Raw genomic sequence first — 13,617 nt, 5'->3', positions numbered from 1 at the left:
TGTCGTTTAGTAAAACAACTCACAGTGTCATGCACACCGTGACATGTTGAGTGTGACAAATGAGCACATGCATCTCATGACAGGTAGCACCATAGAGTACTAGAAGGTGGCAACACATCTGCAAGGACCGCCATGAAATGCAGGTGATGTCAACACCTGGAAATCTTCTCCGGTTACAGATTTTTAACTGGCAGTCACTGATCTTTTGCACCAAGAAAAGATGCTATTTTCCAAAGAGTAATTTTCTTACCTTGTTGATTTCATGTAAGCAGAATCTTCCATAGGATGGGAGAATCAATTTACACCATGGCTTTTTCTGAAAGACTCGAAGTGGTTTTGAAATATAAAACTAAAAATGGTTTTGGCTTTTGAATTTGCTCTGAGATTTCCAGTACGTACCAACCCATTCATAACGTTTCTGACAGAAGGAATTTCAAGACTGCAAACAGCACAGTGGCAATGCAATACCTGATGAGTTGTGTTTCTCCAACTTTTGACTTTTGGTCAGTGTAGAACATTCAGTATACAAAAATACTCCGGCAAGGAACGTCTTTCTTTCACTTCAGCTATAATAAAAGATCTTCTACACTTTAGCTATAATAAACCACACAAAAAAAAGCCAGAGAGAGGGAGAGAGAAAAAAAGAAAGAGGGAGAGATGGCAGATACACTGAGAATCTGCAGCGTAGATAATGAAACCCTTTATTGTCTAAGTTACATTAGACTTGCAACACCATAAAAACCTGTTAAGAAGAAGAAACAGTAGACTGGTAGAGGTAGTAGAAAATCCCTGTAACAGTCATAAAAGGGCTTTACAGGATTACATCATGCCAAAAAAAAAAAAAAAAAAAGTTATGTTGCTTAAAAGAACTGATCAAAGCCCACTGACTAAATAAATAAGAAACACAATTAATTTTAAATACTATGGCCTAACTAAAGTAACAAATCAACACAATACAACGATGAAGAAAACTGAAATCGTGGGATTCACTTCTGAAAACAGATGGTCTTTAAGGTTGGCTTTCCCCACCCACTCTTATTTCTTGTTTAATTAAGTGAAAGTCTCATTTTTGCGCTATACACAGCATATAATTATTTAAACTGATTTCCCCTACTGTTGTTCTTCGTGAAGCTAAATTATGATTGTAAACTTTGCTGATTAGTACCCTGGTAATGGCAGTGACAGCAATAAGCTTCTCTGTCAGATTCTGGAAGAAAAGGTCCAGAATGAAGCTTTTGGCTCTACACACTAACTCAGATTTTCTAGATCAGCCTGCCAAAAAAATACAACTTAAAAAAGAAAAGAGAAATTACAAATGTACACTACACTTTCATGCCATTTTGGGTACAGAAGATTTTTAATAACTAAAACACAAACAAATAGGCTAAGCAACTAGCTTTTTGCATTCCTGAACTGTCACCATTACCTTCACTCATGGAAAATGATTCAGAAAAGCAACAAGACAAAAGGAAATAAAAAAAAAACCAAAACCCAAAACAAACTGAGAAAGCTAGTGCAAACCCAAAATGATAATCATTAAGCAACACAGCAAAGTATTTTTCTTTTTTCCTCCTTTTTTTTTTTTTTTTTTTTTTGGTGTACAGTGGAATGAATCTATGCAACCTCCCTCAGAATAACTTTACAAAAGAGTTAATTACAGTCACTTAGAAGTATTTGCACAGACATTCCTAACTACACCAAGACTTACAGAGAATTCTGGTACACATCTGGTGTAATAGCATAAGGAAAAACTAGTTAAAAAAAATACATAAGAAAGTTAATTTGCATTGTTGCAAGTGTTGCAAAGTAACAAAAACTGTCAAGTAATTTTAAACAAGTTACAAGTAGTATCCAGAATCAATTACTGACTAGATTTTTATAAAAGCAACCCCCTCCCCACCCACCAAAACTGTTAGAACAGAAAGATCACGCTGTAAGGTTTTTTCTGCTTTTTTTTTAAACAAATTTTTGTGTCAGAAGCTCATTTCTACAAAAACAGCACTATTCCATTATTGTATTAAGTAAACTGTTGCTCACACCTGTATTAAAGGTTAGCATCATTTCTGTACATGTAAAATTATTGCTTTTTTGAAAAATATATTTAGCATGCTAGTTTTTTTCTTTTTTAAATTCATTTCCTGCCTTTACAAAATGTTACAATTTAAAAAAAAAACTAGTAAAGCTTTTGCAAAAACTTTCACAGAACGTTTTCTTTCAAGGCAGCAGTAAATTTTGATAATGCATAAAATTATATGTGCAAAATCTGAAACTCTCAGAAGTATTACCATCACACATAGTGTCACAGCAATAAGAAAAGAAAATATCTGTATCTGTGGAATACATTTTTAATTGCTTACACTGCATGGTTTAACAACCTGTTATGTGCCACAACCCCACCTTGAAAACTTGCAGTTAAAAGAGTTACTGTAGAAGAGGTATATAAAGCTTTTTTTTTTTTTTTTTTTTTTTTTGCTTTTTTTGCTTTTTTTGCTTTTTTTTTTTTCCTAACACCACCAGTGATCACCAAATACAAGACATGACACGTTTACATGAACATTAACCTGCCACCACAAAAGAAGTTCCTCATTTTTCCAAAATGTCACCGGGCCCAAGGAGGAATGGTAGCTGGCCCGTTGAACCCACTGGAGGAGCAGAGAGTTCATTTATGGGCCCAGGGCTGCCTGAACCTGTTCAGTAACACCTTTTCTCTTCTAAACATATGGATCAGCGGCATTAAGACAGCTAAGCATTTTTTTTAATTTTTTTTTTTTTAATGTGAAGACTTCCTTTGTGATCAGGTCGAAGAAAGTAGCCCTGTTACAAAAAAAGGTCCTGAGAGTAAAACACAGAAGCCTGTTCTTTTTTTTTTTTTTTCTTAGTGTTTGACTAGCTTTTCTTTTCCTAAGCAGAATAGAAGCTTTTCTCTGGAAGTGTTTCAATTTCCATATTCACATACTATTAATGCTGCACAGTCAAGAGCAAGAGCACTAGAAATGCAAGTGGTCCCCAAACTGTAATGAAACAAACCATTGCAGAATGATGGTCTTTCTCTTTAGTCCCTTTAATCCTTCATCAAGCATTGCTTTCTCAGCACCGAATGCCACCTTTTCCCCGCACCCCCCATTCTTCCTCTCTCTGTTTTGTTGGGGTTTTTTTTTTAATTTGCTGTTCAGCATGACAGGCAGTGGCAGTCCCATTAATTAATACTTCTCCAGCCCTCGAATCCACCGCTGTTTTTCAAATGTATCAAATAGTCATTGCGAGCATCAGGGAGGTTTTCGTTACAGTGCTTAACTTCTTCATGCTGTCCAAATCACATAAAGTTTAATTTTTCCAGTGTCTCAAACTTCTCTTGATTAATACAGATGCCTCGTGCTGCCACAGTGCTTGCCAACTCCACTGTTTATTACAAAGGAAATAAGGAACCAGGGGACTGATTAGTACGTCAATTTATATATATCTCGTGTAGCATCTTCATTTGTTTTAAAATGATTAACAGCGCAGAGGCACCCCCATCCCCCTCCCACCACCCTTTCCTGGCAGAGCTCTGGTTTCGGGCTCGCACGGCGGCTCCGGGCTCGGCGGTGTCTGTCAGGGAGGCAGCAGCTCTGCCGCTGCTGGAGGGGCTGCCGCTCCTCCCGCTGCTCCCCGGCGCGGCGGGGGCTCCTCCGACGGGGCTCTAAGTTCCCTTCCGGAGAGGCAGCGTGTGGGCGACCTCCGCGCCTCCGCCGTGATCCCTCCCCTGCAAGAAGGACGAGAGAGGGGAAATAAAAAATAAAATAAAAAAAATAAATTGAAAAAATAAATTAAAAAAAAATCTCATTTCTGGCCTCCGCACTCAGGCGCGATGCTCCAGCAAACCCTGCTCGGTGTTTGCGTCACCCTTTAGGATGCTCCTTGTGGCCCCACCACGTCAGAAGTTTTTTGGGGGTCTTTTTTTCAAGTGTCTCCAACAAAACAGAAGTGTGTCAGGCCCATATACAGCCCCTGACGGACTAGAAGAGCAAGTGACAGCAGTTGATGGAGCAGTTCAGAGAAGGCTGAGAGGAACAAGGGGAAGAAGAGGCCTCCAAAAAGAGGAATACTGAGCTAGCAGAAAGGGATTCGTAACTAGATCAGGATTTTTAAAAGGCTGAAGTTTGAGGTCACACAGACAGCTGAAGGAAGAAAAACTGAATTCTTGCATGGGTGTGTCAAATGCTAAGGCAGATTTTCTTCCCCCCCCACCCCTCCCCTTGTCATATTCCTTGTATTTTTTTTTTTTTTTAGCCAAGTTTAATGTATAATTACCATGCTGAAAAAAATAGCAGGGATATTCTAAAATCAAGGGAAATGAAAGATAACATCATGAATAAGTGGGAGCCTGCAGCTCCCAAGAAAAGCTTTAAAATGACATTTAGAACATCACTGTCGGAACAATGCAGTTTACAATCCTGATCCTAAAACAACATGGCAAGATTAATCTTACATAAATGCATTATCCTTAAGCTAAAGTCTTGATGAAGTGAAACAGACCATTTTAAATTAATGCAACATAATATATGGCACTCATGTAAAATCCAAGCAAGTTTCAAGCTGTGCCTATGGCAGCCCTCGAAATAGCTAAAGAAAGCCCAGCTCTGGTTGACATAATGTATTAAGTGCATCTCTTTTGTTAATAGATTTAGAAAATTCCTAATTAAAACTGGCCTGAGATTCATGACATTTACCAGTCAAAGTTTGGTTTTAAGTCGGAAAGATTTGCAACAAAATTAAAGAAAAAAAAAGCTGCTGTACAGACGGCACTATATTTGAAATGTAGGAAACAGTAACTGAGTGAGAGATGTGATAAAACTTCCTTAGTTGGATGCTGAATTTCCTGCAGTAAACCAAGAAAGATGCTTTACATTTTTGCACGGCTGCATCATGCCTGAGAGACAGAGCCACAATTCCAGGAGGAGGCATTCATCATTAAAACGTCTCGTATCGAACCAGCACTACGTACACAGGGGAGCACAGCAGGGTTTCGCCAAGCCAAGGAAGGAGGGGGAGAAGGAGGGAGGGGAAGGGATGGCAGGCACCTTGCCCCAGTTTCCCTGGGTAAGAACTGGAAGAAAAAAAGAAAAAAAAAAAAAAAAAAGGGGTGTAATTGGGTTATTACTTTAGCATAGTCCGAGGGGTGGCTGGGAGGTGTGGCCTGCAAGGTCTGGGCACTGAAGCTGGCTCACAGACCCATGAAAGGGGTCTCCCATCCTCGTCCCAGCTGGCAGGGGCCAGGGATGGTGGGTGAGAGGGTGGCCAGAACCCCCTGATGTCACTGAGAAACAAACATCGGAGCTTCACATGTGCCAAAAAACCCACCCAGTGGCTCCCTAGCACGAGGGGACAGTCAGATTTTGAACCAGCTGACCCATAGGTGGACTGAATTCTTCCTGAAGTGAAATGCCTACCAATTTAAAAAGTAGGTTTTCTTCACTTTCAGTATTTTAATGCAGAAAACTAGAAAGATCTTTAAGTGAAACCTACAGCTTCTGTGCCAAAAGCTACTTTCATACCAACTTCTAGGGCTTTTCACCAGTTAACAGGGAAAAATCAGTTTGTGTGCGGTTAAGGGTACCGGAGACAGATTCTCGCATGTCATTGAAATTAAATACAAAAGATCAGTTTGGAGCACAGATAGTTCTTCCAGCTCGCTGGCAGGGGGAAAGTGTTGGGACAAGAACTGCAGCTGCTAATCCTGCCTGAAATGCTCACAAGCTAATGGACATATAGTACATGCATATTACTCAGATGCTGGTAGAGCAGCCTCCATGGTTCCTTGATTGTTTGCATTATAATCTCCATATGTATGAACGAGACAAATTAGGTTGCCATTTATTTGTTCATTATCTATTATTTTGATTAATGGAATTCTTGTTCTCAGAATAACTATTTAAAAATAACATTTGCAATAATGAGGACTGAACTATTAATCATGATCTTTAGCAGAAACTCGGCAAGGAACTGGGGCAAGGCATTTCATATGAACAAATGTCATAAATAGAACTTCTAAGAGACAGTGCTAAAATCTCAAAGGCAAAATAACTAAAGCCAACCAAAACTCAGAAACTAATGGTTAAAATAGCTTTTTAACTTTTTTTTGTGGGTTTTGTGTTCCTCTGCATCCTTCCCTACCCTTCAAAGCTGTTTTAGGACAAGCTGGGCTGTAGTGCTGCTAGAGTATGAAAATATTAGAAGTAACAGATGTCCCCCTTACCTTTCCCCAGTGCTTTTTTACAATATGTTTGTGTATATTTGCATACTGTTTACGTGAGGGTTTTTTCAAATCTGTCTAGTCCCCAAATTCTGACTATTCACATTCATGCTATCTCAAGTATTTTAACATTGAGAAAAAAAAAATTTAAATTTCTTAGAGTGGAGAAAATGAAGGCTTCCAGATTCCCTAATGAAGGTGGTTTACCTATGTCACCCAAGACCTACTGCACACTTCTCTTTTCAGTGAATGAGGCCAAAGAACTGCAGTGTCCACAGCTCTTTCATGGAAAAGGACTAACACTGCCTTCTGCTATACGGAAGGCTTCAACCAGAGTTCATCCCAACAGTTAATTTCTTTTCCTGGGCCATAGCTTTTGATTTACTTTTTGTGAGTAAAAGGGTTTCTTTTCAGAGAGGGTAAAGGTTGAAGTTTGGGGAGTTTTGTTTGTTTCACTCACACAAAAGGCAGAGAACTTGATGGTCTCTGGCTCCAGCCCTGCAAATACGCTTCACATACACATACTCTCGATTAGACAGAACTCTTCCCTGTTGCTAACCAGTAGGTCATGTCTTCTGAACACCCAATTACTTGTCCCTTAAATTTTGAAAGCCTATTATTTGACACAGTACTGACAGAAGACAAACTATACTGCTAAAGCAGGCCAAGTTATTGTATGTTTTTAAAAATGCAGTAGCAGAAGTTAAACCCAAGGCATATGTATTAGAAACTGCTACCACTGCTGTCACCATTTTGCAAAAGCAGGCTAGAGACTGACTCCTGGGCTGCTGAGTGCACTTGGGAACTGGGCTTCTGGCTGCAATCCTACAGCATCAGGCAGTGTCTCTGAAACGACCCATGCTTCCAAAGAGCTTTGGTTTGAGAGCTGCAGCAGCTGCAAGATAATACAGTTGCAGGGACCCTTCTGAAGAGGAACCAGCTTTTGTCTTGCCCTGTGTAAGCAACTGTAGTGAGCTCCCAGAACTCATGCCTATCAAATCAGGTCTTTGGATGCTGCTTAGTGTATTCCAAATTAAGATACATATTCATTGTGGATAAGCAAGCTTAATTATGGATATATTGAGATATTTAGCATTTATAAAAATACTCAGAATATTCAGTATGTTTAATATGGCAGCATTACAAGAGAATTTACATTACTTTACACAGATTGTATTGACTCAGGGTATGTAATGAGCACTTTTTGTCCTTTAGACAAAGGAGTAGGAAAAGTACCAGAGTTCATGGGAAATTAATTTGATGTAACAACGTCCTCCTTTGGTTTTTAAAGTGTTTAGGTAGAAGTAAGAAACCCCAGTAAATAATGTTATGAAGGCAATTAACATCTTACTTGCTACATTTTGTTTATCTTTCACTGGTGCTGATAATAAAGCATGAAACATAGCCCAGTGCTATCATCATCAAACTGGGTGAGCATGTCACACATGTCCCTACAGGTGGCCTGCTTTTCAGTGATGGTGAACACCTGCCTCTCCTGTTGGTGGTTTCCTATTTAGACACCTGAATTTAGATTTAACTGGCTCATTTTTTAAAAAGCCTGGCTGTAGAACCTATTTTTAAAATGCAGAAACAGAAGTATTCTGTGAGAAAACTGCTATGTAATGTAGCACTGTTGTAAGCTACTACGCTGGGGGATTTTAAAAGCCCTACCTAACATTCTTTCATAAAAGAAACCTTTGGAGATGATTTTCTGGTTGACTACTGAAGGGAATGGGGGAACTGTGAAATACTAACATTAACAGTTTTACTCTTTAGCAGACTACTCAAGCAAAGAGATTTTACCTGTGAGGAGGAAACATGTAAAGTGAATCATTTCCTCTTAACATTCAAAAGAAAACTCTTTCATTCTCAGTCTGCTGTACGTGGCAACTATTGTTTCTTGCTCATAGCATGTGCATGGCACTTCAGTAACTTGTACTGACTCTACACTGTAAACTCTCATGAATAGATCTGTGCCCAATTAAGAAATGCAATGAAGACGCAGAGTGACAATGTTTAAAGTGGGAAATCATAATGTTACCAGAATGCTGCAGGCATCCTTCTCAGTGCAAGCTCATTTCTGTGTTTCTGAAGGCCCCTCCAGCTGCAGGTAAAAATGAGCATATTCCCTCTCTAAGGCCTGGGGACTGTGCAGGTGGAGCCTTCTGGGGGAAGCACAAAGCTTGCTCACAGTGAGAACAAGCAAAACAGCAGACAACTGAATAATCCTAGCTGACACAGATGCTGACAAACTGTGGCAAAGGCTGACACTGAGGAACAAATAAGACAAAAGAAAGGGAACTATCTCCTGGAGGAAGTGATCATGCTGCAGCTTCTGTGGAAGAAATACTGAGTGGCAAGAGACGAAGCGATTCAGGGAGCTCACCCCTACCAAGTATTCTGATGTATTGAGAGATGGTGATTTAATCAAATACTTGGAAGACAGATTGACACAGACTTTGACTGCAAAAACAAACCACATTTGCCGTGGAAGAAGTTAGTCAATAAATTCTGGCACAGCAGCAGTTTACAAAGACAAGATTATGAGTAAACTTATTGTGTGGCAATATAACCCAAATTACATAGGAGTCCAGACGTGGACTAAGCTGCCGCATCTCTTTTTAGATAGATATGGCCACTTTGGAATTTTCTGGATTTCCAGCATTTCCAGCTATGATTTTAGACTGTCTTTTAGAGGAAAAAAGCCCAGATGCCTTCAGAATCCCATCTCACTTACACATGAGAGAAAACCATAAGCAAAAAGAGATGAAAGAGCATTTTAGAGATGCTTAGATTTAGTAAATCTGCATTACCAAACTGATGAGAACCAAAAACTAGTTGAGCTACTTTGCAGAGCTGCAGCGTTTCACTCTGTCACATATTTCTACTGAGAGGTAAGTCTCTGCAACATTTTATTATATAAGTATCACAAGGAGCACACTTTCATCTAGTTCTCCAACTATAATATAACTTTGCTGCTACTGCTCCACAAAAGCAAAGCAAACATTGCCCACAAAAACTACTGAAGTGCTATGCCAACTTCAAAGCTTTATGAGGAGGGTTTGTTGGCCACTGTTTCCCCCTGACAGCAGCTCAGATACTCCTCTGGCAGCCATGAAGGGTGCAGCATATGAACTATGTGATGTGGTGGTGCCCAATGAGGATGTTCATTGAGGAACTAGAAATTCACTCCTAAACTTCAAAAAGGTAGGACTAGCATGGAGATGCATCCTCTTAAGAATGGCCAAAATCACCTGCAATTGTTTAGTAAGAGAAAGGAGGGTAGGAAAAGTGCTGTAGTCAAAAATAAACTAAAAAAAGAGCCTTTCAAAGGCCAAATACAGGATAACAGGGTACTCCTCAGAAAAACATAGACTACAGATTGCACTGTTGCAGCAGAATGTATGTCAGTTGTAAAAGCTAATTATTTATATTAATTCTTTATGTACTATCTCACTGTTACATATCACTGTGTGTTACAGAGTTACCTATCCCACCCAGTCCCCCAGATAAGCTGGTAACATATTTATTTGAACTACCTGTTCTACTATTATAACTGGCTCTCTATATAACAGACTAATACAACGCTCAAAAAATTTAAAAGCTAAAATTCTTTCAAGAAACACCATTAGTATTTATACATGTTATAAAATAGTCAGCACTTTAGTGACGAGTATTACTGTGCAACTTTTTCCCAGCTACCACATTAAAAACCAAACATCCAATTAATTGTAAAACATACTTGTTTTGGGGCATCTGCGGAGGTGGTGTGAACTTCAGTACCTCGGAGTCCATTAGACTCAAATACCACTGTGGGAACAAGGGGGCTTGTTAACAGATGAACATTCAAGCTTCGTTAGTGTGTGTACATTATTTGAGACCATTACAGATTAACCACGTTCAAAAAAAGACACCAGCTACTAGCCTGTGGCCGGAAAATACCAATTTACCGTAACACTTACTGTAAGAGAGTGTGCTAATGGCAGCCTAGGGCCACTGCCCTTTTTAATTCAGACTTCGGCGCTGAAGAAAGCAATCACTGACAACATTAATTATCAGTGTATGTGTAAAAGGACCCACTTCTTGCATTACTTACCATTTGGCCTCTGTCATTTAGCATCAGACTGGCTTATGTATGCATCATTCACACTTTTCAGGAGGAACCCGCTAGTCTCACTATCTCGTGCAATGCTCAGGAGGTCTCTTGACACTGGTGGTTCCTACAGCCTCAACCAGAGACTGCAGCACCAGGTTAAAAATGGCTGGCAGGGATTTCCCATTTTAGGGCTGACCGGGCTGTGGGAAAATCTTGTTTCCCGCAAAAATGTTCCTGTCAACAGCAACGACGAGGCAAAACAAAGCCTTATGTTGTGCTGAAAGGGGTACTTTGATTTCAATTTGTGCTGGTGGCAACAGAATTCATTAGCATATTCATTTCTGAGTACCCTACTCTCTAATTAAAATAAAACATTTGCAAACAGACTTCTCTTAAATGCATTGCAATTTTATGGTGTTCGGGCAGGGATCAGGTAAGCAATATCCAGAGAACAAGAGCAATAGTCATAAAAATAAAAAACCTGTCTATTACATTTAGGTACTGGAATTACTTGGGTTAGCACGATATGCAAAATGCAATTCTTGGCATTTTGTTAGCCGGATCCAAATGCAGGCAAGCGGTAAAGGGAGAAACGGAGAGCAAGTGTGAAAAGGTACCTGCGTGGGACCTCTGATGAGTCCTGAGGTGACTGGGTTGGGTAAAGCATTTTCCACATTCTCTGCAGACACAGTCTCCTTGGCGTGTTTGTGTCCTGAGCATCCCTGTAGTTGGGCGGGAGGGAGGGGAGGAGGGGGCGGGGGGAGAGAAGAGAGAGGAAAGTTGAGAAGAAAACATTATGCCAGAAGAAAACATCATTAGTATGTCTAATGTGTCATTATGTGAGGCTACCTTCAGGCCCTGGATGACAACTGTCAGCCTTCATCTAGGCACTGGCTGACAGGCCAGGCACACACAGGACTGGAAGAATGCATAAATTACATTGAATTAAAAAACGCTCCCCGTGATGTGCCCGCACCAGGACTGGCATGTCAGGTGTGCGCTTTTCAGAGCAGCTGGATCCACTTCTCAGCCATCACCCAGCTTTGTCAAGCAGTACATCAGGCAAATCAAAGTGACTCCAGCGTGGCGGAGACAAGTCACATGGATAATAGGAAGTGAGTAGGACCAGAGCCCGACTGTCCCCCCCGGGCAGCAATACCTCAGAGACAAATGCAGAGCGAGCGGAGCCATCACAGACGGATCAAACCTTTCGCCCCTGCCTACCTGCCTGCCGGTGCTGCTTTGACCCTGGACCTCTGAGGCACAGAAGAAAGACATCTGTGAATGAAAGTGTCATTCCGGACATTTTGAGCTGGTAGCAGCACAGCAGCCATCCCCCAGCCCTGGGTAAACATGTTTTCTAGGCCATTAGCATTTGTGGAAAACCACTCAAACCTCTCCTTTTTCTCCAAAGGTCAGTTTACAGCATCTGACTTAAAGGGCTGGTCTTTGTCTTTTTGCTGCTGATCAAAAAAGACACATTTGACTTTTATTGGGCTTTTTTTGTTATTAAAAAAAAAAAAATACCAAAAAAAACCCCCAACAACCAACAAACCACGTTTCAACATAATCTTTTCTATTTTGGTAAAACGCCTTCCTCAGAAGGAAAGAACTGATGTTTCCATTTGCCACTGGAATACTTTGGCTTTTAAATAAATTCTCAAGGGGTTGAAGTAAAGTTTCAGATTTTTTTTTTTTTAATTTTCCCCCCTTACAGCATTTAGAAAGAGTAAAATTCTGAAAAAAAAGTGGCACAAAAGAAACAAAAATCCCCAACAAAAAAACAACAAAATCAACGAAAACGCAACACAAGGGAAAAATAAACTGCAGGATGCTCATCCAAAGTACAGGTGCTCTACCTGAAAATGAATGGAAAAGAAGATGGGCTTCCATTTACTCTGCTGGTATGGCAATGGTCCTGCAATGGCTTTTACCACAGCATATATTGGAAAAAAATGCCTGGCTGAAAAAAAAACAAAACAAAAAACCCCAACAAACCAAAACCAAACCAAACAAAAAACCCAAAACCAACCAAACCCCAAAAAACACCAAACAAACAAAACCAAACCAAAACCAAACCAAACACAAATGTTTTTCTCTTTTTATAATAGCACCTCCTGCAGGTGGCAGCACAGTCTGCATAATGTAGTTGAACACACTTTCAACAATTAAATTCCCAGCTGTCAGATAGAAAATCATGATTTAGGGGCAAATCCACAGACACCCATAATGGGGGGGGGGAATTCACCTTCATTTAAATGAGAGATCCACTTTAATATCATGAGATGATTTGCCTTGCAAGGCAGTCAAGATTAAAGCAGATTTTCCAGCTTCTGCTGGACCACTGTGCTGCTCACTGGAAGAGCTGGGACAAGTAGAGCTGGGCTCTGCTACCAGCACAGTGGCTCTCTTGGAGCCTTGGACACCTGGTTTCCTCAGCTGGTTTTCTGTCACCTCTGGAAAGGCATTTAATCTCTCCACACTCCAAGTCTGCCTCTGTACAGGGAAGGTGAATACGCTTGTCTCAGCAGCCATTACCCACCCAGTCAGACAGTCTGGATGGAAGCAGTGCTCCCACTTCAGTCATACATCAGGGAAGATTGAGGATGCTGTTGTAAGCCAATGTACCCTGTACAAATGCCAAAGATGAGCAGGTTTGGACTGTCATCTAGCCTCTCCCTGGCACTGACTTTATGGTAGTTATTTAAAAAAAACAGGTGGAAAAAAAATTATTGCTTCCAGATATATTTGCCATTGTTGCATTTCCTAAGAGCACCATAAGGCTTTTGATAGTTCAAAGCTTTGAGCAATGGGCATTATTGCTGCAAGGCAACATCCCCTGAATCATTACTCAGGTTATCCTATGTGTACAAAAGAGGGTAGATGACTACAGGTGTTAGAAAATTAATGTAAATGAACATAACTATCTGAATGGGAGCTCGTGTGAAACTGATGCTCAAAGCTGGTTTCAAAAGAGCCCCACGGAAAGAGTGCATCTGCTGCCATAACCCACACTTTCCTAATATGGCAATTCATGTAAATATCATGAATAAAATAAATAACCACTATTAAATATAACAGTAAGATTCCCTCTAGAAGGAAGATTGGGCAGTGTGAAACAAACCGAGCTGAAGCGCAGCAAGCTTTGAGTTTGCAGCTGTATCACGACAAGTACCGAAAACTCTTTTCCAAGGACACACTGGAATAAGCACGAATGGACAAAAAAGGATCCTAGAAATTAATCCAACCACTCTGAAGGAAGTTGAATACTGCACTAAAATATTCTAGT

The 13,617-nt window shown here is 40.3% G+C and overlaps 1 protein-coding gene across 7 annotated transcripts in view; it reads right to left on the bottom strand.

The window, feature by feature from the left end:
• Positions 1 to 678: 678 nt before the first annotated feature.
• ZNF516 (zinc finger protein 516) overlaps positions 679 to 13,617 on the bottom strand; it is a 104,732-nt gene continuing 91,793 nt past the window's right edge. For 5 of the 7 annotated variants that reach the window (XM_071737020.1, XM_071737018.1, XM_071737021.1 and 2 more), the window contains 2 exons: positions 10,946 to 11,050; positions 679 to 3,742 (listed from right to left, as the gene is read on the bottom strand). In XM_071737020.1, the coding sequence (XP_071593121.1) occupies positions 3,438 to 3,742; positions 10,946 to 11,050 (410 nt within the window). In that variant the 3' untranslated portion in view covers positions 679 to 3,437. Of the gene's footprint in view, positions 3,743 to 5,356; positions 5,412 to 9,974; positions 10,043 to 10,945; positions 11,051 to 13,617 lie in introns of all 7 variants that reach the window. The other 2 variants (XM_071737025.1, XM_071737024.1) reach the window with 2 other exon arrangements.

Source organism: Heliangelus exortis, chromosome 2, assembly GCF_036169615.1.
Source record: "Heliangelus exortis chromosome 2, bHelExo1.hap1, whole genome shotgun sequence".
Classification (NCBI taxonomy): Eukaryota; Metazoa; Chordata; class Aves; order Apodiformes; family Trochilidae; genus Heliangelus; species Heliangelus exortis.
The sequence above is the reverse complement of the archived record's forward strand: the minus strand, read 5'-3'. Positions and strand labels throughout refer to the sequence as shown.